Here is a 22734-nt window from a genome sequence, read left to right on the forward strand (position 1 = left end):
AAACCATGCTACAAAGCGGCTGTCCGAGCATTTTTGTTGAATAACCTCGCAAGTCGTTTCATCGCTACAGCTGCTTCGATTTATAGCCTCGTACCGCCCACGGACTTCCTTGAGGTTTGCTCTGTGCCGCTATATATATATATATATATATATATATATATATATATATATATATATATATATATATGAAGCCGCGGGGATTAAATTATTCTCGGAATCTGATGGAAACCGCGGCGAGAAAACGGGGTTGCTCTTAACCGCGCCTTGCGATGAAGCAAAATGTACGGCGGCTTGCGGCAGGTGTAAGTGCCGGGCGATAAATTTCGTTTTCTTCTGTTTTTTTTTCTCTCTCTCTTTCTCACTCTAAACGCGGCAGGTAATATATGTACGGTCGAGAGTCGTATTTCTGTCTCGCATCCAGAGTGATTGTTTTGTCGTGATTGCTTCCTTTCTCTTTCTCTCGTTTGTGCATTGCGTCTGTGTGTGTGTGTGTGTGTGTGTGTGTGTGTGCGCGCGCGCGTGCGCGCTTTTGCATGCGTGCCTGTGCGTGCGTCTGTCTGTGCGTCTGCATTACGCTTTCAGGCGTTTCTATAGCAACGTCCTCGCCTTGAGCGCGGCGCGACCGCGCATAAATTCGTCGTCGCTGTTTGTGCGTCTTCCGATGAGAGCTGTTCCGCCTGTTGCTGTCGTTGTCGCAGAACTTCGAAGAGTTCAAGGCGAAGCCTCACCACAAGGACATCGCGCAGCTGACAGAGAAGATTCTTAGGGACCTGGGCAACCTAGTGAGCTCCAAAACGGAATCTCTTAAGGTGAGTGTCTCTATCGGGCTTTTGTACATGCCCACCAAACATTCCCGAATACGCTTTTCGGAATGTTGCTTGCACATTTGCGAAACGAAGATTTTGTTCGTGAAGATGTGTTAAACCTCTTGAAAGGCTAATAATTGCGATAATGCACAAAAGAATGAATTGCTATATCACTTGAGATGCACTCCTAATAGCAGCGCAAAATTCCGTATATTCGAAGAGCGCTTGCTTCGATCAAGATTATTCGGATAAGCTTTTGAGGCAGACAAAATCGGCAGCAGCAAAGTCGCTCGAAAACCCACCGTGATTTAAAGAAGACTGTTTGTTGTTTTTCCAAGTTCGTTGACTCGCCGCTGTGGCTTAGCGGCTAATGGCGTTGCGCTGCTAAGCACGAGGTCGCGGGGTCGAATCCCGGCCGTGGCGGCCGCATTTCAGTGGGGGGGCAAAATGCAAAAAACGCCCGTGTGCCGTCCATTGGGGTGCACATTAAGGATCGCCAGATGGTCAATATTTCCGGAGTCCCCCTCTACGGCGTGTCTTTTGATCGTATCCTGCTTTTGACATGTAAAAGCCCAGAATTAACTTTTTTTTTTTCAAGTTTTCTGCTGCTGCTGTGAGCTCAGTCTAAAGTTACACCTTCTTTAACAAAGTGTGTGCGTATCCAACAATGGTGGGTGCTGAGGGAAAATGCGTGTTTTGCCTCCCACAGACAGAAAAATTTCTTGAAAAGGTGGTGGTACGCTGACCTGCAGTTATTAGTCGTGACGCTCGTGAAAACAGCATCGACGACACAAAAGAAGCTCAGAATGACAGTGAGGAGGATAGTGATGAGCCCCAAAAATGACGCATACCCACAATGAAAGATGTGCCAGCTTCTGGAAAAACAACGTCGAAAACGCTTACGAACTTACTTCCAACTGCGACGTCGCAACAACATCATTGTTCTTACGTGGTTCAATGCATGATTAGCAGCTGACGAAGGCTCGAAATATCAGCACTGAAAAAGGTGATTTAAAAAAAAAAAGCTTCGCTCCAATCTCGTAGGTGGCACAGCGTCACTTCTGTCTTGAGATCAGCTGTAGAAAGTATTATTGGCCTCAGAGTTGAATAGGCCCAAGCCGCGAACCTTCAGGATAACTCATGGAGCATGAATAACAAGAAACACCTAGCATAGCGACTGTCTCATCATGACTAGCAGCTTAAGCATCGATTCACAAAAACAGTGACTTTTTAAAAAATGTGTTTAAAAAACAAACTTTGTACTTAAAGGCAATCTCACACGCCATGCTGCCGACTCATCTGGCATGAGTGTGCTTGGACCTTCTACCACCGAACGAGTGAAACAGAAAAAAAAAGTGTTATTCGATGGGAAAAAACAGGCAACAAAAACAATGTTGGTCTTCAGTGAGGGAGAAAGCTTGCGTCACTGTAAATGAGATTCGAGCCGATGGAATGGCTAAAGTCTGCAAATTATGGTTGTTGTTTTTTTCGATTTTAACTGGGGAGTGCGTTTTCCTTTCTTTCTTTTTTTTGATGGAAGGCAAGGTAGGGTGTACATATAGGGGAGTTGGTTCAGCACTACGACCACCAGCGCATGGCGCGAGGCACGCACCCTGTGTCGCTTTGCTGCTTCGCGAAAGTTCACCGTAGTCGTCGTCTACAATTCTGCGTTACGGACGCATGTGTGATCGTGTCGATACGTGGAACCTAACTTCGGCAATGAGAGAACGAAGCACGCTCGCCGAAGTATAAACCCGAGTACCTTGCCTTTGTTGTACCCGGTGGTCTCGCGCAGCAGTAGTCACGCTGAACGACTCAGCCAGCACGGAAACGAGTTGTCTTGGACCATGAACCTTTCGTTGCCGTGCTGGTGGGTGGGCGTTAACAGATGACGGAGGATGAGCTGGACCTGGCGACGACGATGCGTACTGTGGACGGAATTCGAACTAAGCTGCGTGTTCGGACCTACCGTGCATTCATCACGTGGATAGGTTTCAACGGAGTCTCCGTTCGGGCGTTATGTTTTTCAGTTTCATTGTCTTGGTTCCATTGATTTTTTTTCATTTATTTATTTATTTATTTATTTTTAACACAGAAGTGGAGTTGCCGGGCTACTCTTTATCTCAATCTCTTCCCAGCAACGTATTCACAAAAAAATTAAAGAAAAATACTCTTACTCAAGAATTTTTCTTGAGAGAAAATCTCAGCCAATCCTGGTGTTGGGCCTAACATTAGGGAATGGCGCTGGCCGATGGCAAAGAGCGCTTACGAACGAGAATTTTTTACGAATTCGCCCCGGATAACGACATATGCGCGTCTACGAAACGAAAAGGTGAAAAAAAAAAAAGAGAATGAGAGAGAGAGACAGAGAGAGAGAGAGAATTACCTCGTTAATTTCGGCAAACTGGCACGCCCAGAACGTCCGGCATCCGAGCCGCCTTGGGGCGCGCGCTCCTGTTCGACAAGGACGGGGAGGGGATGCGGCAACGCAAACAGCCTTCCAGCTCACTTGCTCGCGCTGCCGTGCCACGGCCGGCTGACCCAACAACTGGCGGGCCCTGCCTTGCCGTGGCGTGCCCGGTAGTGCGCAACAACGCGCACTGTGATCGTGTTCACGCAGGGGGGGAAGGGGGGGGGGCAGAGCGGACTCCGCGCTAACTGCGCTCGCTTTCCAGGACACCGGACGCAGATAAAAGGACGCGGACAGAGTTTGAGAGGAGGAAGAGGAGGAGGAGAGGTAGGAAAGGTTTGCCAGAGGGGTGTCCAGCTTTTGGCCTGCGCGCGCGGGGCGGTGGGTGGGTTGGGGGTGTTAAGCGCGAGAAGGAAATTACGGCGGTACTCGTCTCACGATGTCTGTCCACGGTAATGCGATCGGCATTCAAGCAACGCAGCGGCACACTGCGTTGCCGAAGACGCGTTTATTCAGAACCTGACAGACGCCAGTTGATTTCACAAAGTGAAGTAACGCCCGCGTCTCTTCGTTTAAGCCTGTGACCCACGGTGCCGTGGTCCAACAAAAAAATATTTCTATCGTATCGGAAAATGGTCTGCGATATATAGCCCGTTTTGTGCAGTCCGAGGAATGTCGATTCCGACAGTATATAACGACCACAAAAAAGAAAAAGAAATCGCGATACGTGTGTTCGACGATCTCTGGCGAGTTGCACGAGTCACGCATGGGTGTGTCCGCCATTCCAATAAGAAATGGGTAGGCTTTCGTAAAAGCCACCCCTAACCAGACGGGGCACAGTAATGTTGCGTCACGGCACGAAAGAGGAGAGTTTGCGGGGTGAGCGGACGGAGGGAGGAGTAGGGGTGGGGCGGGGGAGTAGGACGGTTCGGTTCGACCATAGAGAGTTCGACGCTGAAGAGCGCAGGCGTCTCTGCGCGTTTACTGCGTGATGCAGATCGCCGCAAAGGAGGTGACGCGCTCGATGGCGCCTGCTGGGCCAGCGAGGTTCTCGGCAAACTGTGCCTCTGCGATGCGGAACATCGGTGCCGATGCGGAACATCCAATAAATTTGAGGTCCTTGTTTTTGCTTTGTTTGTTCTCTTTCGCCGCCACGATGGCATTTGAATATCGAATGGGTGTGCCGTTTGGGACGCGAACGAATGAGCGATTTGCAGGACGAGTGGGACGTCGGTGGAATTTGTGTCCGTAGCTGGGCAGAATCGCCCTCGTCGGACCGACGCGTCTGGGTGGTTCTGACAAAGAGGGCGTGTTTGTTGGAGGTTTGTTGTTGGAGCAGACTGCTTGAATCGAAGTAGTTATTTTTGTATTATTAACTGACGATAGCCATGCAGGCACCAGATCAATCACAGTTTCCCATTTCATCGATTCGGCTTCTTTTTTTTTTTACTCCCTAATGACGATGATTAATCAGACTTGAGATTGGTGACTGTTTGGTTCATTGGAGAATTAGGAGAAACGCGGAAAAGATTAGATAAATTTTGCATTATTACATAGTCCCATCTGGGACATAATGAAGAATGAAAGCCAAGCTTTCCGGGAACAGGCGCTGGAAATCAAACTTACGCCACTATATGACAACGCGTAATCGGGAACAGGGCCGTTATTCTGTACGTAATCGAATCCCGCCATGTTGTCATTTCTGATTAGCTCACAGGGTTCCTACATCCTCTCCGATTGGTTCAAATCGCTGCCATTGCAGAATCTGGTAGTGTCAAAATTAGCGTGACCTGTTTAGAGAGATATATAGTTAGAGAGACGTTTAGAGAGATAGAGATAGAGAGACATTAACCAGGTGAACACTTACGGTTTGCTGCCCTCTACTGGAATAAGCGAAATAAGGGTCGGAAAGGAGAGAAATAGAGTAAGATGAAGAATAGTAACCGGGAGGGTGTTCCAGTTAAAGGCATTCGCACAAGCCAATAGCGCAGTTCACAGGCCAGAAGCGCAGTAGTGCTTTCACGGCGGTGGTCTGTTTAACTGTGCGAACAGACGAAGAACATAACACAACGCTCGTCTTTGTGGCCCTCTCGTCTTGTCCTTAGTCTCTCCGCGCTGTCGCCACGGTGTAGAACGAACTACCTTACCAATAAACCATAACAGGAATCGCACTCTTGCACTCTCTGACAACTGAACTGCCAAGTAACTCCTGCGCTTCACAGGTTTTTCCGGGGTTCGTACAGTTGGCGTTAAGTACACTCGAAGACTGGTGACGTTCGTGCTCGGCCTATAAGTTAGATCGCGCAATCAAGCCAACCTGTCGATCCGAAGCCAATGCTTGGCAAGATGGAAATTGTCTACAGTAGGATTGAATGCTCGTCTCAAGTGGGCAGTGACCCATAGATTCGTGTAAGGACTGCACTTTTTTTTCCGCAATTTTGACGAGGTGCGGCCCTTACACGGGACAGAACCTTTTTTGCCCGAGGGAAGTTGGGGGAACTGCGATTGCACTCCCACAGGAATGTACGCGACAGGAGCCACGTGCCCGATACGATCGAAACAGGCGAAAGGAAGAAACATGACCTACCTCTGCACTTCATCGAGGGATGCTTCTACCGTTCATTGAGTCAAGTTTAACTATCAGCCAGAGTTGTATTTTGTCAGCCAAAGATAAACCACGACTACTTAATTCACATGTCAATCCTGCTGTATCCGTAGATTGCTAACTTGAATTCGCTTCCTTTATTTTTCCCCTTTTGCCAATTCACCGTGAACTGATTCGTGCCTACTCTCACGCAGGTTTTGATACAAGAAGCCGAGAAAAATGCCAAAGACCACAAGTACAGCACAGACATCGACGTAAGTGTACACCTCTGCTCGCAAGACTGACATTCCTTTGGGTGCACGAGATGACCTTCAAGCTGGCCCACGAGAGCTTCAGTAATTTTTTTACGCGCGTTGACCACCTATCTGCATGCACTACGCTTGCGGTGCTCTTCGGTGATTGTGGCCCTGACCAAGCTATTTTTCGCGCGCCTTATTAGGTACCAGTACATAGATAAACAGTCTAGTCGCGGAAAGTAGCACAGTGACCAGCACGAACTGTTTTGTTGCATTCAACATAGTTTCTTTTTATTACAAAGCAGGATCACACAGTCGCACGCATTTCAACCCTAAGAAAATCGAAAACCAAACGTTTCTGGTTTTAATCTAGTCGTATGGTATCCTTGCCAAAAAAAAAAAAAGAAACGCAGCCTAACAGTGGTCATTGGCAATGGGCGTAGTGAAGCGCGCTGTCACTGACGCTCTTAAAACTGTTTTTTTTTTTTTTAGGAACAGTTTCTTTGTGAATGGTGTTGTATTGTTCAGTAACACACAGCCCACTACGACTAGCGTTGTCGCTGTTCTACCATACTGTGCAGCACCTCGCAGCTCTACTGCGACTTAAATGAACAAATTAATAAGTTTAACGATTCTGAAGGAGTCACTGCTAAGGAAGCGTTCGTCTAGGGCTTACACTGGTGAACGTTTCTTCAGGCATTCGAGTATGTAGCCCACCAGGTAGTGGTGGTGTCTTGCCGGGTTTTGGCATAAGCGTCACTTGTCGACTTGGTGCGGGGGTAATTGAAGGTCAGGGACAGGAGTGAAGGGGAGGGAAAAGGGGAGGGCACGGTGGCGCACCCACGTGATGCACAGTCTGGTCGGGGCAGCCATTTAAGTGAACGCGGACGAATAGACTGGCTGCTGTGATCACGGCATCCGACAGTGGTTCGCTTTCAAACATTCTCGCACAGTATGTTCGCACCCCCCCCCCCCTTCGTGTTACTACGCCGCAGTTTCGCTACTTCAACGCCAAGAAGCTGTACCGTCCCAACAAGATGCCCAAGCTGTCCGAGGACGAGGACCCGGACGACTGGATGCCCATGGAGATGCACCAGGACCGGCGCTTTGATGACGCCGACGTCAACTTCACCTACAGCGCCATTCACGTGGCGACCAACATATACTACAAGTGTGAGTATGGCCTACCCGCTCCCCACCGCCCTCCCCATCGGGCGCCGATAAATTCGGTTCGTGGAAAATTTGTTCTCGCCAGATTTTTTCGCGCCTCCAGAATCACGAAAATCGAGCGACTGCCTACTGGAATAAGACAATTTGATTGTTAAGTGAGCTTTGTCGAGTTTACGAAATGTAAGCTCCGTGCAATCGAAGTTCGTTTTTTTTTTCTTTGTTTGTAAAAACAAAAACATGTATCGGTCTCTTTCTTTACCTATGATACCAATGCTTCCTCCCTTCAACTTGATCAATAATATAAAGATGACACGAGCAATAATAATAATATCAACAATTATTATTATTATTATTATTATTATTATTATTATTATTATTATTATTATTATTATTATTATTATTATTATTATTATTATAAACAAGAAAAGGTTACATCGTAACACAGTGAGTGCTATGGCTATTCGCTTATCCTTAAAAACAAAACAAAGCTAGAGAGAAATAAATTCTGGCACGAACTTAAACTTTGCAACAACCTAGTGGACTTCGGGATAAACTTGGTAGAAAGAAAATGCTATGGCGTATGCATATCGCGCCAACTGCTGGCGACCACACGAATACATCACCAATCTGTGTTTTGCCTGCGCTGTCTTTAGTGAGTCGAGTTTATCCGTATATATGTACTTGCAAGTTTTGTACCCATTTATGTATATTAATGTCAAAGTTGTGCAAACTAGGCGCTCTGCGAAGGAAAGAAAAAAATAATGTCTTCGCAACTCAGACTGATCAACCTGAATCTGATGAGCTCGCTGCTATATATGTACAGTGCACTCGTCAGGAATGGATACGAAAGGCATCGAGGGGAGCTCTTCTTAGCAGAACTTTTGAACCGCATCCTTATGTACGTTATGTAGGGTTATGTACGACATAGAATTAGAGCGACTTCGAGCGCTTCGTCGCCGGGCGGAACGTCGATATCGACGTACAAAATCAATCCATGACCTTAGGGCAGCCAGGAGGATGCAAAAGAAGATTCAGCGTCGTATGGATAGATTAGCGTCGGAACGATGGGCAACGTTTTGCCAGACACTCGACCCCCGCAAGCCACTGTCTCACATTTGGAAAACGGTGCAAGGTCTGCGTTGCCTTCCGGAACGGCGTTTTCCATTCAAGGCGCTAGCGCTTTTCCAAGGGCGGCAAGACATCGATGTCGCAGAAGACTTTTGTGCGCGGATCGCAGACCAAGCGACTCGTCCAGATCCTCCAGCCCGAGCTGACGTCCCCCATTCCCGTGATTGCCGCATGGACCTTCCTTTTACAATGGAGGAGCTCGAAGCGGCACTAGCTCTCTGCAGGCGCTCATCATCTCCGGGTCCAGATGGTATATCATACCGGGCCTTGTGCTATCTCGGAGAGTCCGCACGGATAGAATTGTTGAGCCTTTACAACTCCTCATGGCAGGAGGGAAATGTTCCTGACGAATGGAAAGTAAGCCGCCTGGTGCCACTCTTAAAGCAGGGCAAATCCGCATTAGAACTCACCTCTTACCGCCCAATAGCACTGGCCAGCTGTGTAGGAAAGATAATGGAACGGATGATCCTTGGCCGCCTGGAATGGTACCTTGAATTTTACAAGATTTATCCGCTTTCCATGGCTGGTTTCCGACGTGACCGCTCTTCCATCGACAGTGTAGTTGATCTCGTTTCATATGTCCAGCACGAAAGGTCCCGTAAACGTTTATCTGCAGCTTTATTCTTAGATGTGAAAGGGGCATACGATAACGTATTACATGAGGCCATTCTCGACGCTCTTGCGACGGTTGGCCTAGGTGGTCGAGTTTTTTTGTGGATTGCAAGTTACCTGTCTGCAAGATCATTCTATGTGTTAACTGACGATGGCCCAACTACGCGACGCTATACCAGCAGGGGCGTTCCTCAAGGCGGTGCTCTCAGCCCGACGCTATTCAACCTCGCTCTTGTTGGACTTGCTGAATGCTTGCCAACTACCATCAAGATTTCAATATACGCTGACGACATCTGTGTCTGGACTTCGGCAGTCACACGTCCTCAGATACGTGCGCGACTTCAAAGAGCGGCCACTTTGACAGCGAACTACTTGTGTAAACAGGGTCTCAGCATTTCACCTGAAAAATGCGCACTAGTCGCATTTACTCGGAAACCGATGACGCCTTATGTCATCTCAATCAATGGACGGACCATTTCCTATGTCCGAAACCACAGATTCCTTGGCGTCGTTATTGACCGAGACCTCTGTTGGAGCCCACACGTGGCCTACATGAAACGGCGCATGACAGCTACTTCCCAGTTGTTCAAATACTTGACAGGGAAGACGTGGGGGATGTCAGTAGACGCAATGCTTAAACTCTACAGAGCTCTCTTTCTCGGTTTTTTAAGATACAGTCTACCTGTACTGAACAACACCTGCAAGACAAATATTCGTGTTCTGCAGGCAGTACAAGCTCAAGCACTCAGAGTCTGCCTTGGTGTGCCCAGATGTACGTCAACAGAGGCGACTCTTGCGGTTGCTCGGGACCATCCAATGCGAACTCACATTACGGTGGAAGCCCTGAGAACGCACACCAGACATTTTGCACGTGCCCCCTATCACCACCTTGCAGCACTACCTTCAGACAGGCACCAATCATCATTCTCTAAAACTATCAACAAGTACAACGACAAACTTCCCTCGGGCTTCACCGCTGCATCTAAACCATCGATACCCCCTTGGTGTCTTATCAGCCCCACAATACATCTCAGTGTACCAGGAATCGGAAAAAAGTCTGAACTGTTGTCGCCTGTCCTCAAACAACTGTCTCTGCTTCTTCTGCACGAGAGGTACGCGGACAGTGAACACATTGATACTGATGGTTCCACAAACATCCAGTGTTCGTCCGGTGCTGTGGTTGTCCCAGCAAAAGCTATTACCATCAGCTTTAGGACTGACCACCCGACAACATCGACATCTGCTGAACTAGCTGCTCTTCGCGCTGCACTCCGTTTCGTCAGTCGGGAGCCACCTCGACAATGGTCCATCTTCAGCGACTCAAAGGCAGCCCTACAATCTGTACTATCAGCTCTGCGTCGCGGGCCATTCGAACAGCTCGTATTCGATATTAGATGCCTACTCCATACATCACAGGAGAAAGGACACCACGTGATGTTTCAGTGGCTGCCAAGTCACTGCGGCGTCACTGGAAACGAAGACGCCGATAATGCCGCTCGGGCAGCTCTTGAAGACGCACAAGAAGAGGCCATACCGCTTTCACGATCCGACGCAGCTAGCAGACTTCGAGTGCTTGCACAGGAGATGACGCTCTCTTCATGGTGCACACCAAACAGCCAGACCAACCAGAGCAACCGTCAATACCACCTGCCCTCTTTGATGCATCTCTATATGCCAACTGGACTCCGCCGAAGCGAGGCGACTCTGCTTTATCGCTTATGGTTAGGGGTGGCTTTCACGAAATCTTACTCATTCCGCATTGGAATGGCCGACAACGCTCTCTGCAATGCCTGTCTTTGCGAGGAGACGCTGCAACACATTCTGTGCGACTGTCCTGAATATAATGTTCAGCGACAGTCCCTGGCATCCGTTCTCGCGCACCTTGACACTAGACCATTGTCCCTCGACACGATTTTCACATGCCGCCGACAGAAGACATCGCAGGTGAAGGCGACGAAGGGACTACTTCAGTTTTTGAAAGAGACGGGATTGGACAAGCGGCTCTGACAGTGTTATCACGTACAATGCCAGATTGATGGACTCTACCGGACGATGTTTGTGTGCTGTGCTATGTGCTCTCTCTCTCTCTCCCCCTTCCCCATCTTTCATCGCCCCCATCCCTCTCCCATGTGTAGGGTAGCAAGCCGGTTACGCTAAACTGGTTAACCTCCCTGCCTTTCCTTCTCTACTTTTTCCTTCCTTCCTTCCTATGTACGTAGATATACAGCTCGTAGACTGTGGTACGTCGACTGAGAACATACAGTTTCGATGAACTATATCATTAGGGATGTCTATCAAGAACGTATACGGTCCGCGACAATCTTGCCTAGAGCGCTTCAATTGTGCGCTGCAAGGTGAAAAAAAACGATAGACTTGCGCTGTTACTCGGCTGGAATGATTAGGCTTGTGAGAATCGGCAGCCACCTGGACACGTCCTTTTTGACTAACATTGACCTCCAGGACACCGCCTAGATGTGAGGGCGATGTCCTGAACCTAGCATCTATTTTTGGCATGAATTTTTATCTGCTTTGCAGCGCAGTGCTCCAGCACTCCGTGTAAGAGTGTGGCGCAGTGTACAGGCTATAAATGAAAAGTGTATATGGAAAGCTAGGGACAGCTGGGCGAGTTGGCGGCGTTGCATAATTATGAAACAGCGCCAGGAACTATTTTTTTCTTTCTTGTTTCTTCTTTTCGTTCTTATATGCCGTTTATGTTAGGTGTAACGCCGGGTGGAGTTTTCGAAAGGTTCTTATTCTGCGTTTCTTGAATAAACTGCAGTTGAGAGTCAGCGCAACGTCCTGTTGCTGTTCTCTGTCTGCGTTCCTGACGCCCTTTTATAGTTAGGTGCATATGGGGGGTAAAGCCGTTTATCATGTGCCGACACGGTACGCATGTTTACCTGGGGATAAACGAAGTGTTTCACGGACGTCTCTGTGACTTGTGCAGCTGCGTCGGTGCTCAACGCCGTCAAGTGGTCGGAGGGGATGAACTCCCGCTTTAAGAACAACCGCGTCGTCGACCCGTTCATAGCCTGGCAGTTCTTCTGCAGCAGCACTGGGTTCATCAGGCTCTTCCCTGGTGAGTTCACGGCATTTCACTTGCCTGCGCGTCTAATAGCGTTCTATAGCTCGCCTGTATCCTTCGATGACACCAAGAAATCGCTGATAAATGTTGCACAAGGTGATAGCAAAAAAAGTAAAACCCTCCTTTATGGGAGAATCCACGCATTGCAACGATGATTGATTGATTGATTGATTGATTGATTGATTGATTGATTGATTGATTGATTGATAAAGGGAAATAAGCCATACGGGTTTCCATACGGGTTCCCAAGAAACACATACGGGTTCCTCGTATGGGATTGATTGATTGATTGATTGATTGATTGATTGATTGATTGATTGATTGATTGATTGATTGATTGATTGATTGATTGATTGATTGATTGATTGATTGTGCTTCTTTCGTTGATTTTGCATTACTTAGTGACCGCGGCCGACTCTCTAACGTTTTGTTATCAGGGTGAGATAGCGCGATGCTTCCTGCGGCATTAACGCGGGACCATTACCGCCGTTCGCGTCTAATATTTTATAGTGTGTCCTCTGTTGATAAGCAGCTGTATGCACTGATGATATATCGTTCGCAATGTAGGCTACACCCGTCAAAAAAGAATGTCGTTCTCGTGACACCTGCTCTTGGAAGGAAATGGGAGTGGGGTAAACGTTACCTTCTGTTGTTTCGCATTGTTTCAGCCCGGAAGTGGCCTGACGACGACCCCGACATGTACGAGTGCCGCACAAGGCCATGGTGAGCCGTCCTGAGTTTTGACCTCATAGCCGCTTGCAGTCGCGGACGGGGAGGAGCAAAAACAAGAGGGGCGCTAATAGAAAGAACTAGCGGAGCAACTGAGAGGGAAGTGACAGGAAAGTTACCTACCGCACATATCGGCTGCCTAGCTTGAAATACTTTGAAATTCTTGACGCCACACTGACGTACTGACGCTGGGATTTCGACATTAAATTAAAATTTAAGAAAAATTGGAACTTATACTGACTCAATCTTTCTCCTTAGGGTCTCATTAGGCGAAGCATTCGTTGCAATCAAATGCTACACGTACATTAGACGCATAATGCTTCCAACTTTATGTTACGCCTAAGAGCGCGCGAGCAACTGTTCTTGTTCCCCTTCGATCGCAGAAGTATTGCGTCATTCGGCTTCGCGGTAACGCGCAAGCAACAGTCCAGTTTCTTGCGCCGCGTTTCGCATACATAACGATTGCGAGCCTGCCCGACAGGACCCGGAGACCTTGTTATTCGAATCCGTAAATAAACAGAGGGAGGGCGCAGAGAGCAAATGGAAAGTCGTGAAGATCTGCCTTACACAAGAACTCGGAATCAGTTTTGTTCAGAATGTAGCGTTAAAGTCTCTTGAAGAAAAGACCGCTACGAAGACGCGGACTAACCCCCGTATTCAGAAATCCATCTTAACTTGAAGCCCACGCTGGACTTGATTTAAATGACGCCTGTAGTGAACACACCAAAGGAAATGCAACGAGCGTCTTGGGCGCGTTCTCAAGAGGCGTCGCTTATATCAAGTCAAGCATGGGCTTCAAGTTAAGATGCATTTCTGAATACGGGGGTAAAATAGGAACATGTACGACGGACAAGGTGCCTTGTCCGTCGTACATGTTCCTCTTTTAGTCCGCGTCTTCGTAGCGCTCTTCAAGTATGCAAAACCAACTCGCCCACATCAAGCTTCTGCTGTTAAAGACTCTGTATGTGCCCGCTCCCCCTAACCCCGACGACAAGCGCATCGATGTGAACCGGAGCAACGACGCGAGAAGCGCGTCCGTCTGCGATCTCGTGACGATTGGCACTGTCCGCGCAGGTACGTGCAGGCCGCGGCCTCGGCCAAGGACGTGGTCATCCTGCTCGACGGCAGCGGGTCCATGATGGGGCTGCGCAAGGAGATCGCGCGCAACGTCATCGTCAACATCCTCGACACGCTCACCGAGAACGACTACGTCAGCATTCTCAGGGTACGCCGCGTCGCCGCAATCGTGTTGCAGACGGCGAGTGCCCGCACATAGGAGGAGCCACTTGCTTGCCCGTCAAACATGCACGTTGTTGTCAAAACGAGCAGACGGCTGCTCTGACAGCGCTGGTTCTTTTGCTTCGATGTTAGCGGCTTTGACGAGTAGTCTTTGGCGAGTGCAATTATTGGAAATGTGGCTCCTCATATCATTCTTAACAATAAAGGATCCAACACTTTGGTTCGATCATACAAGTCACACACACCACTGCATCCATCCATGTTCCTCTCTCACGAACCCTCGGTCCCTTTTAAACACGGATGACTCTCCGAAGGCTATTGGGTTTCAAACGTACTTTGAACTTGTGAAAAAAAGAAACGTAGTCACGCCCCATAGATTAGACGGTGACTGGCTCAGCTCGTAACATTTCACTAGGCGCTGGGCCTCGCTACGCTTGCCAAAACAAGGGTCTAGGCGGGCTCCTTTGTCGCCACTGTAGTAAGTGTGACCGTCAGACATAGGTTTTGTCTCTGGTAACCTTTCGAAAACTAACTGCTCTACTTCCTATCTAGCGTAGCACCATCGTTTTTATGCCGCTCTAATACATGGATCATCTGTTTATTTATTATCCTTACCTTGAGCCGACCATTCACTATTGTACTGGCGCTTTGTGGTCGTGGTTGCCTGCGCGCCAATAAACTCCACCAATAATCATTATCATCACGTCTGTTTACCTTGGCCTTTCAGATATAAAGTTTCCGCATTAAAGTCTCTATTCTTATTTTTTGTCTTTCATTTTTTTCTCACCAAATGTGAAAGTAGCGTCGCCACATTCTCTCGGCGTAATGCTCCACAGCTTTTCTCTGCTTTAGGCGCGAGGCCACTCTCCGAGATCCGCTGGCCGTTGTATCATCCACGTGGTAAACACAAATAACAGACTCTATGTACACTTTTCTTTCCTCATGAACGAAGAAAGCATGCGTCAACGTCTGACGAAATAGGCATGGTTAACCTTCGTTATGTGTATGCGTTTCTTTAGCGCTAACAGTGTTGGAGCTAGCCCACTCTCGTCAATTCCTTTACAACATGGTGGCAGTCAGCCGGACAGTGTTGGCAGGACACAGATGCAGAGCAGTCACAGGGCACCGCTCGCCTACCGCGTGTCCTAGTTTGCCATAAACGCATGTGCTTCGTGTGCCAATTCTCGTTTTCTCTCCTTCCTAACTTTAGACCTACTCATGCGCACGAATACGCTGGGGTGAGACGTCCTCGTGCAGCTTGCAATTTTACTTGCGTGTCAGATTGTGCTTCGGGCTTCCACCGGTTCATGCCACATTGTCTGAAGCCCCACATACGTCATATGTCTGTGCCGGTAAAAAAGTAGAAAATAAAGGCGGAAGAAGATGCATGAAAAAACTAAATCTCGCGGGCAATAGCCTTCGCTCGCCAGGTGAGTGCTAGAAGGCGTCGGGATAGCGCGTCGCGCCTAACTCACTTATAAATTGGTTATAAATGAATAGGTTATGCAATTGAAGCAATCTTGGCAATGATGCATGTCTAGTAATCGTCCAGTTTTCTTATTGGAAGGTTTTAAAAAACTGCATGCAACTAAGCCGGCGAAGCGTGCACCTCGTGGTAAGCGCATAAGACGTACAATATATAAGTATAGCAGCACGTCGCCTCCGAAAATTTCGAGCACGCCGCGAGTAGCCGCGGGTGCCGCATAATTTCGGAGGTCATGGCGAGAAGCCCCGCGTTCTAGGTCATGCGTCACCTCCGGCGAGCGCTACTCCATGGCGGCACTCTCAGTTTTAGTAACAAAAACGGCTATTTTTGGCGAGATTTCCGTAACGCATTGACTGGTGCTACACACGCAAGACGTTGCGCAGAATTTCCTTTATATGGACACTATCTGAAATTAAGCTTTTTTAGGTTGCAACTTTCTTTTTCGATCTGATTAGAAATGACGAAGGGTTCTCACGCCAGTGGCACCGCGCGCGCAATACACGAGTTTGCTATCGCAACTCCTTGCGAAAGCAGTTCTTTGCTAAGAGCCTTGAGTATTTTTTGTCGCATCGCCGTGTTCGTCGCGCTCCCGCCAAGCGCACCAACCCGCAAGGACGTCGCCGAGTCCACGAAGTGCCCGATTCCCGCGGGTCCCGTTAAATTGCTCGCTGACGTGACTACGGCTAATCGTAGGAATGCTCGGACACATTACCTCCCTCCACTGCCCCAACCTCCCTCCCCTCCCCTCCTCCTCCCACCTTACGTATACACCCGACCTGCTGCCTTTGGCAACTGCTAACGATCGTTTTGTACCGACTGTACTTTCTCTCTCTCTTTTATCCATGTGCTTCGCCGGCGGGACCGCAGTTCTCCAACGTGATCGAACCCGTTGTGAGCTGCTTCCATTACAACTTGGTGCAGGCCAACGCCAGAAACGTCAGGGTACGTAGTGAGTGGGCACCGGCCGTCCACCTTCTTTTTCGGTTCGCTCATCGACCGCGGCCGGGACGCTCGGCCGCGACCAAATTCGTCCTCGTCGTCGGGACGTGACTACTAGAGTGACAAGGGCTGGCCTAATGCCGTGATTTCCTTCGCTCGATTCTGTACGTTTTTTATGCGAAGCATACTATCCGCACAACCACGCTCTTCCTTGCTGCGCCGCGCGCGGCCGCGTAGCTACCATATGACGTCATAACAGCTGCAAAAGCGGAGGCTCAACTCGTGCGCTCGCTTGGGGCCGCGTCTCATAGCCGGGTCTCAGCTCGTGCGCTCGCCTGCATGAGTTGTTTCTTCGTCTAGCCGAACCAAATATAGCCAAGCAACAGCAGTTCACCAGGCTAAACAGTGGTTCAACAACTAAAATAAAGCCTAGTATGCTTCGCATCCTGGGCTTAACCTTAGCTAAGCCACAGCCATTTTTCTTTTATCGTTCACCGCTCACGATGGGCGCGATACCTGTGATAACGTATAGGTGGCTTGCGCTGACGTCATCCTATAGTCGCCATATCGGAGAACCAGCACTCTGAGAAGGTGCGTGGGCTGGCGTGCCGCGCGGTGGTTCTGCCGTGGTTCTGGCGCAACGCCATCAGCGTATAGGCCGCGTCACTCTCCTACATTGGTGCAGTTTGCGGAAGATGGTGAATAAGATGCGATGGTGTCAACCTAGCCAACTCGCTGGAAGACCAGCAGGCTGAGAAGCTGCATCCGTAACGTCACGTGCAAGTTATCTAAACGTGGAGACCTCTCTGACCACTGACAAAGCGCGAAGAAGAAAACAAAAATTGCTATGGGATCGTTGCACTAAACCGGCCCAGGTTACCCGCTCTCAGCTTAGAATCTGCGTCAGGGCGTCAGGTGTACGCCAACAGGGGCCGTGCGCCAAAAAGAAAAAAAAAACGTCAAAATCATAAGCTTTAGTTGAAGCCATAAATTTTATAACGCCTTGCATGTACAATACACCTCGCATTCGACCTGTGCTCTGAAATTATGTGCTAGTCGATGCCACCAACACTATCGTCGGTTTGCGACACCTAGCGAGGCTATATATATATATATATATATATATCATTAAAGTTCTTATATATATATATATATATATATATATATATATATAAACATCAATGATAACCTGGATTCCCGCAGCTTGAATACTGCCGTTCAACTTTAGCACAGCGAGACATGCATAAGAATTTTAGCTTTAGAGTTATTTGGCTTCTGTTGCACTGCATGGGACTGCGATATTTGTTATCATCATGATCGGTTCCGTGAGCTTCGCCGACTGCTTCTTTTTTTTTTTCAGGAATTCAAGGAAAATCTCAGCAAACTGGAAACGGTGAACATCGCCAACTTCACCGCAGCCTTAAAACAGGCTTTCGAGATGCTGCAACATGTGAGTGGAAGGCTTGATTCTTTTTTTGTTGTTGCTATTTTGCCCTATCTTTCTAGGTGATTGCACGTGAGAGGGGCAGTCGCCTGAGCGTGCCACGTTGTTCAGTAGGACTTGACAGTGTTGGCACAAGACAATGAAAAGGGTTTATAGAGCAAACTCTGGCACTAATGTGTGTGTGTGTGTGTGTATGTGTGTGTGTGTGTGTGTGTGTGCGTGTGTGTGTGTGTGTGTGCGTGTGCGTGTGCGTGTGCGTGTGTGTGTGTGTGTGTGTGTGTGTGTGTGTGTGTGTGTGTGTGTGTGTGTGTGTGTGTGTGTGTGTGTGTGTGTGTGCGCGCGCGCCTTCTGAGTTGTGTGCTGCAGCTTAATCATACTCGTGAACCCTGTCGAGTCAACTGTTGGACAAACAACTCTGCCTGCCAGAAATCTACATTAACAGCTTTTTCTCGTTGGACATAATTCCCCGGATACCCTTACGCTAATCTATTCTCGTCTCTCCATATTACTCAATTCAGCATTTGAACGCATTTCTCGTCTGTTTGCTCCAATTCTATTAAACTAACAGACCAGCGTATATCGGTTCTACAGACCACATGCCCTACCTAGCACCATTTACTTATCTTAACTTGTGCTAGGGCATCAACTATTCAAGCGTCAATCATGGCTTATACGGCTGCCTTTGATGCTCTTGTCGTTCATTAGCTATATAAATTATTGAAGTGTTACGAAACATTAGGACGAACTAAATCACCTAACAAGGTTCATTCCTTAGCCCGTTTGCAAACCGACAGCGAGACGTGAAGAGACGACAAATCAGGGCAACAGTGAACTAATACGAGACATTGCCACAGGTACGTTGGCAGCTGCCCCCATGGCCGATAGAATCGGCTGATATATGCTTTCATTCACGGCTGTGGAGCTCCTGTAAGACTCATTTTCGAAATGTGATACCCTTGCCAGATGTGGTTTTCCCTCCGTCGTACACGATGAATGCTAGCGCTAGCTGCAAGTGCAAGAATGAAAAGCACGCGCCACCAGCATTCGAGGTCGAGCGAATCCTGCAGAGCCGCCAGAACTCGGAGGCAATGCACCGACTGGGTCTTTTATTACCTAGAGGGAAAGCTGCCGTGCTGTTGTGCAATCTTACGAAATATTGCGCGAGAAAAGAGGTACGCGAGAAAGAAACGACGAACACGGGGCGCTTGTATGCTGGCGTATTTTGCTTTCTCTTTAATTCCCTCGGTTAGGGAAATCCCTAGTTGCCTGCGCGATAGAAAGGATGCAATCGCTAAGGGTCATCGTGCATTGTAATGCACGATGACCATTTCAAATTTGACCTTGTCAAATGCTAATTTCCTTTTTAAGACGAGGTCTTGCCTTACATCAGGCGGATTTCGGGTATGTTGGATCTGGGTATGTTGTAACCACTTTAGGAAAGAGACGGTTGGTCAGGTGACTTGTAGACGTCGTATGAACATGAAAATAGTATTAAATGATTCATCGCAATGCCCACAGCACGTAGCCACCGCTAAGGATATAATCAAAAGCGAGGCTCATCATCACCATCATCATCGACTATATTTATGTGTATTTAGCCGTAAACAGTGTGGTATGTGACAGTGTGTGCCGCTGTCAACCTGTGCCGTTCTGCGACGAAGTGCCACCTAACCCAACTGCCTCCATCTCCGTTAGTCGACGTGGACGCCCGATTGCGCAGAAAGAAAAATCTGTACGATAACACAAAGGACATCGTCTCGCTATTTGAGGGCCTGACTGGTTGCCCAAGGACAAAAACATGTCGAAGCAAATATTCGCAACAGGATGGGTCGTCCGTGTGCTACATCGAAAATCTGGGGACAACTCAGGACATATTAAAAGAATGCGAAGGCATCTACCGAGCGAGACCCGTACGAAACGTCTACCTTCCAGAGGCGCGGGAATTTAAAGCGGATGGAAGTATTAGCAGTCAGCAGTCGAGATAAGCAAGACACGTTCAATGTATTGGTGGAAAAAATGCAGGGAAGAATGCAGCAAAAAATGCAGGAAGAAAACTGCCGGGAAGAAAGCATAGCGAATGCATTCGTTACAGGCCAAAGGCACCCGTTACGTGTTGAAGCGCGCGCCATTCCCGCCAAGACAAAGGGCCAAAACTAGTGATTCCCTCTCGCCCAAATGCGTGACTCATATTCTGCCTGCCAAGAGCGGCAGGTCGTCGAGCATCAGTTGGAGGCCCTGGAGCGAAACAGAGTCGCCCAACTCAGACGCGTGGGTGGCGAGTCTTCTGAAGAATACAGCGAGCGTCCCTAACGTTGCAGGACGGCTAAGGAAACCCGATGGCGGTCGACGTAATTGCGCGTGAAATGCAAGACGATTAACATACAACATACAAATAAGTGAAAAAATAAACATGAAGAAGAGACAAACTAGCGGCATATAAACAACATTTAATCATCGAATCATTTCAACAAACATGTGCGTACGTGTACTTTGTTTAGCGTGGACACTTGGTTGACCCTTTCTTTTTTTTTACTGCCACATTGACACTCCAGGCGACTTTACGCCGTCGCCGTGATGTTCAGTGTAGGAGGAAGGAAGGAAGGAAAAAGTGGAGAAGGAAAGGTAGGGAGGTTAACTAGCTTAGCTTAACCGGTTTGCTACCCTACACATGGGAGAGGGATGGGGGAGATAAAGATGGGGAAGGGGGAGAGGGAGAGAGCACATAGCACAGCACACACACATCGTCCGTTAGAGTCCATCAATCTGGCATGGTACGTGACATCACTTTCACAGCCGCTTGTCCAATCCAGTCTCTTTCAAAAACCGAAGTATTCCCTTTGTCGCCTTCACTTGCGATGTCTTCTGTCAGCGGCATGTGAAAATCGTGTCGAGGGACAATGGTCTACTGTCAAGGTGCGCTAGAACAGATGCCAGGGACTGTCGCTGAACATTATATTCAGGACAGTCGCACAGAATATGTTCCAGCGTCTCCTCGCAAAGACAGGCATTACAGAGAGCGTTGTCGGCCATTCCAATGCGGAAGGAGTAAGATTTCGTGAAAGCCACCCCTAGCCATAAGCGATAAAGCAGAGTCGCCTCTCTTCGGCGGAGTCCAGTTGGCATATAGAGATGCATCAACGAGGGCAGATGGTATTGACGGTTGCTCTGGTTGGTCTGGCTGTTTGGTGTGCACCATAGAGATAGCGTGATCTCCTGTGCAAGCACTCGAAGTCTGCTAGCTGCGTCGGATCGTGAAAGCGGTATGGCCTCTTCTTGTGCGTCTTCAAGAGCTGCCCGAGCGGCATTATCGGCATCTTCGTTTCCAGTGACGCCGTAGTGACTTGGCAGCCACTGAAACGTCACGTGGTGTCCTTTCTCCTGTGATGTATGGAGTAGGCATCTAATATCGAATACGAGCTGTTCGAATGGCCCGTGTCGCAGAGCTGATAGTACAGATTGTAGGGCTGCCCTTGAGTCGCTGAAGATTGACCATTGTCGAGGTGGCTCCCGATTGACGAAACGAAGTGCAGCGCGAAGAGCAGCTAGTTCAGCAGATGTCGATGATGTTGGGTGGTCAGTCCTAAAGCTGATGGTAATAGCTTTTGCTGGGACAACCACAGCACCGGACGAACACTGCATGTTTGTGGAACCATCAGTATAAATGTGTTCTCTGTCCGCGTACCTCTCGTGCAGAAGAAGCAGAGACAGTTGTTTCAGCACAGGCGATGACAGTTCAGACTTTTTCCCGATTCCTGGTACACTGAGATGGACTGTGGGGCTGATAAGACACCAAGGGGGTATCGATGGTTTAGATGCAGCGGTGAAGCCCGATGGAAGTTTGTCGTTGTATTTGATGATAGTTTAGAGAATGATGATTGGTGCCTGTCTGAAGGCAGTGCTGCAAGGTGGTGATAGGTGGCACGTGCAAAATGTCTGATGTGCGTTCTCAGGGCTTCCACCGTAATGTGAGTTCGCATTGGGTGGTCGCGAGCAATCGCAAGAGTTGCCTCTGATGACGTGCATCTGGGCAAGCCAAGGCAGACTCTGAGTGCTTGAGCTTGTGCTGCCTGCAGAACACGAATATTTGTCTTGCAGGTGTTGGTCAGTACAGGTAGACTATATCTTAGAAAACCGAGAAAGAGAGCTCTGTAGAGTTTAAGCATTGCGTCTACTGACATCCCCCACGTCTTTCCTGTCAAGTATTTAAACACCTGGGAAGTTGCTGTCAGGCGCCGTTTCATGTAGGCCACGTGCGGGCTCCAACAGAGGTCTCGGTCAATAATTACGCCAAGGAATCTGTGGGTTCGGACATAGGAAATGGTCCGCCCATTGATTGAGATGATATAAGGCGTCATCGGTTTGCGGGTAAATGCTACTAGTGCGCATTTTTCTGGTGATATGCTGAGACCCTGTCTACACAAGTAGTTCGCTGTCAAAGTGGCCGCTCTTTGAAGTCGCGCACGTATCTGAGGACGTGTGACTGCCGAAGTCCAGACACAGATGTCGTCAGCGTATATTGAAATTTTGATGGTAGTTGGCAAGTATTCAGAAAGTCCAACAAGAGCGAGGTTGAATAGCGTCGGGCTGAGAGCACCGCCTTGAGGAACGCCCCTGCTGGTATAGCGTCGCGTAGTTGGGCCATCGTCAGTTAATACATAGAATGATCTTTCAGATAGGTAACTGGCAATCGACAAAAAAACTCGACCACCTAGGCCAACCGTCGCAAGGGCGTCGAGAATGGCCTCATGTAATACGTTATCATATGCCCCTTTCACATCTAAGAATAAAGCTGCAGATATACGCTTACGGCACCTTTCGTGCTGGACATATGAAACGAGATCAACT

General features: G+C 48.5%; 1 protein-coding gene across 2 annotated transcripts in view; it reads left to right on the top strand.

The window, feature by feature from the left end:
* LOC126528236 (voltage-dependent calcium channel subunit alpha-2/delta-3-like) overlaps window positions 1–22734 on the top strand; it is a 189729-nt gene that overhangs the window by 109999 nt on the left and 56996 nt on the right. For both annotated transcript variants that reach the window (XM_055069215.1, XM_050176122.2), the window contains exons 3-10: window positions 699–809; window positions 6016–6075; window positions 7053–7230; window positions 11915–12046; window positions 12721–12775; window positions 13856–14006; window positions 16374–16448; window positions 17806–17895. In XM_055069215.1, the coding sequence (XP_054925190.1) occupies window positions 699–809; window positions 6016–6075; window positions 7053–7230; window positions 11915–12046; window positions 12721–12775; window positions 13856–14006; window positions 16374–16448; window positions 17806–17895 (852 nt within the window). The remainder of the gene's footprint in view (window positions 1–698; window positions 810–6015; window positions 6076–7052; window positions 7231–11914; window positions 12047–12720; window positions 12776–13855; window positions 14007–16373; window positions 16449–17805; window positions 17896–22734) is intronic.

Source organism: Dermacentor andersoni, chromosome 9 (assembly GCF_023375885.2).
Source record: "Dermacentor andersoni chromosome 9, qqDerAnde1_hic_scaffold, whole genome shotgun sequence".
In the NCBI taxonomy this organism is placed as follows: domain Eukaryota; kingdom Metazoa; phylum Arthropoda; class Arachnida; order Ixodida; family Ixodidae; genus Dermacentor; species Dermacentor andersoni.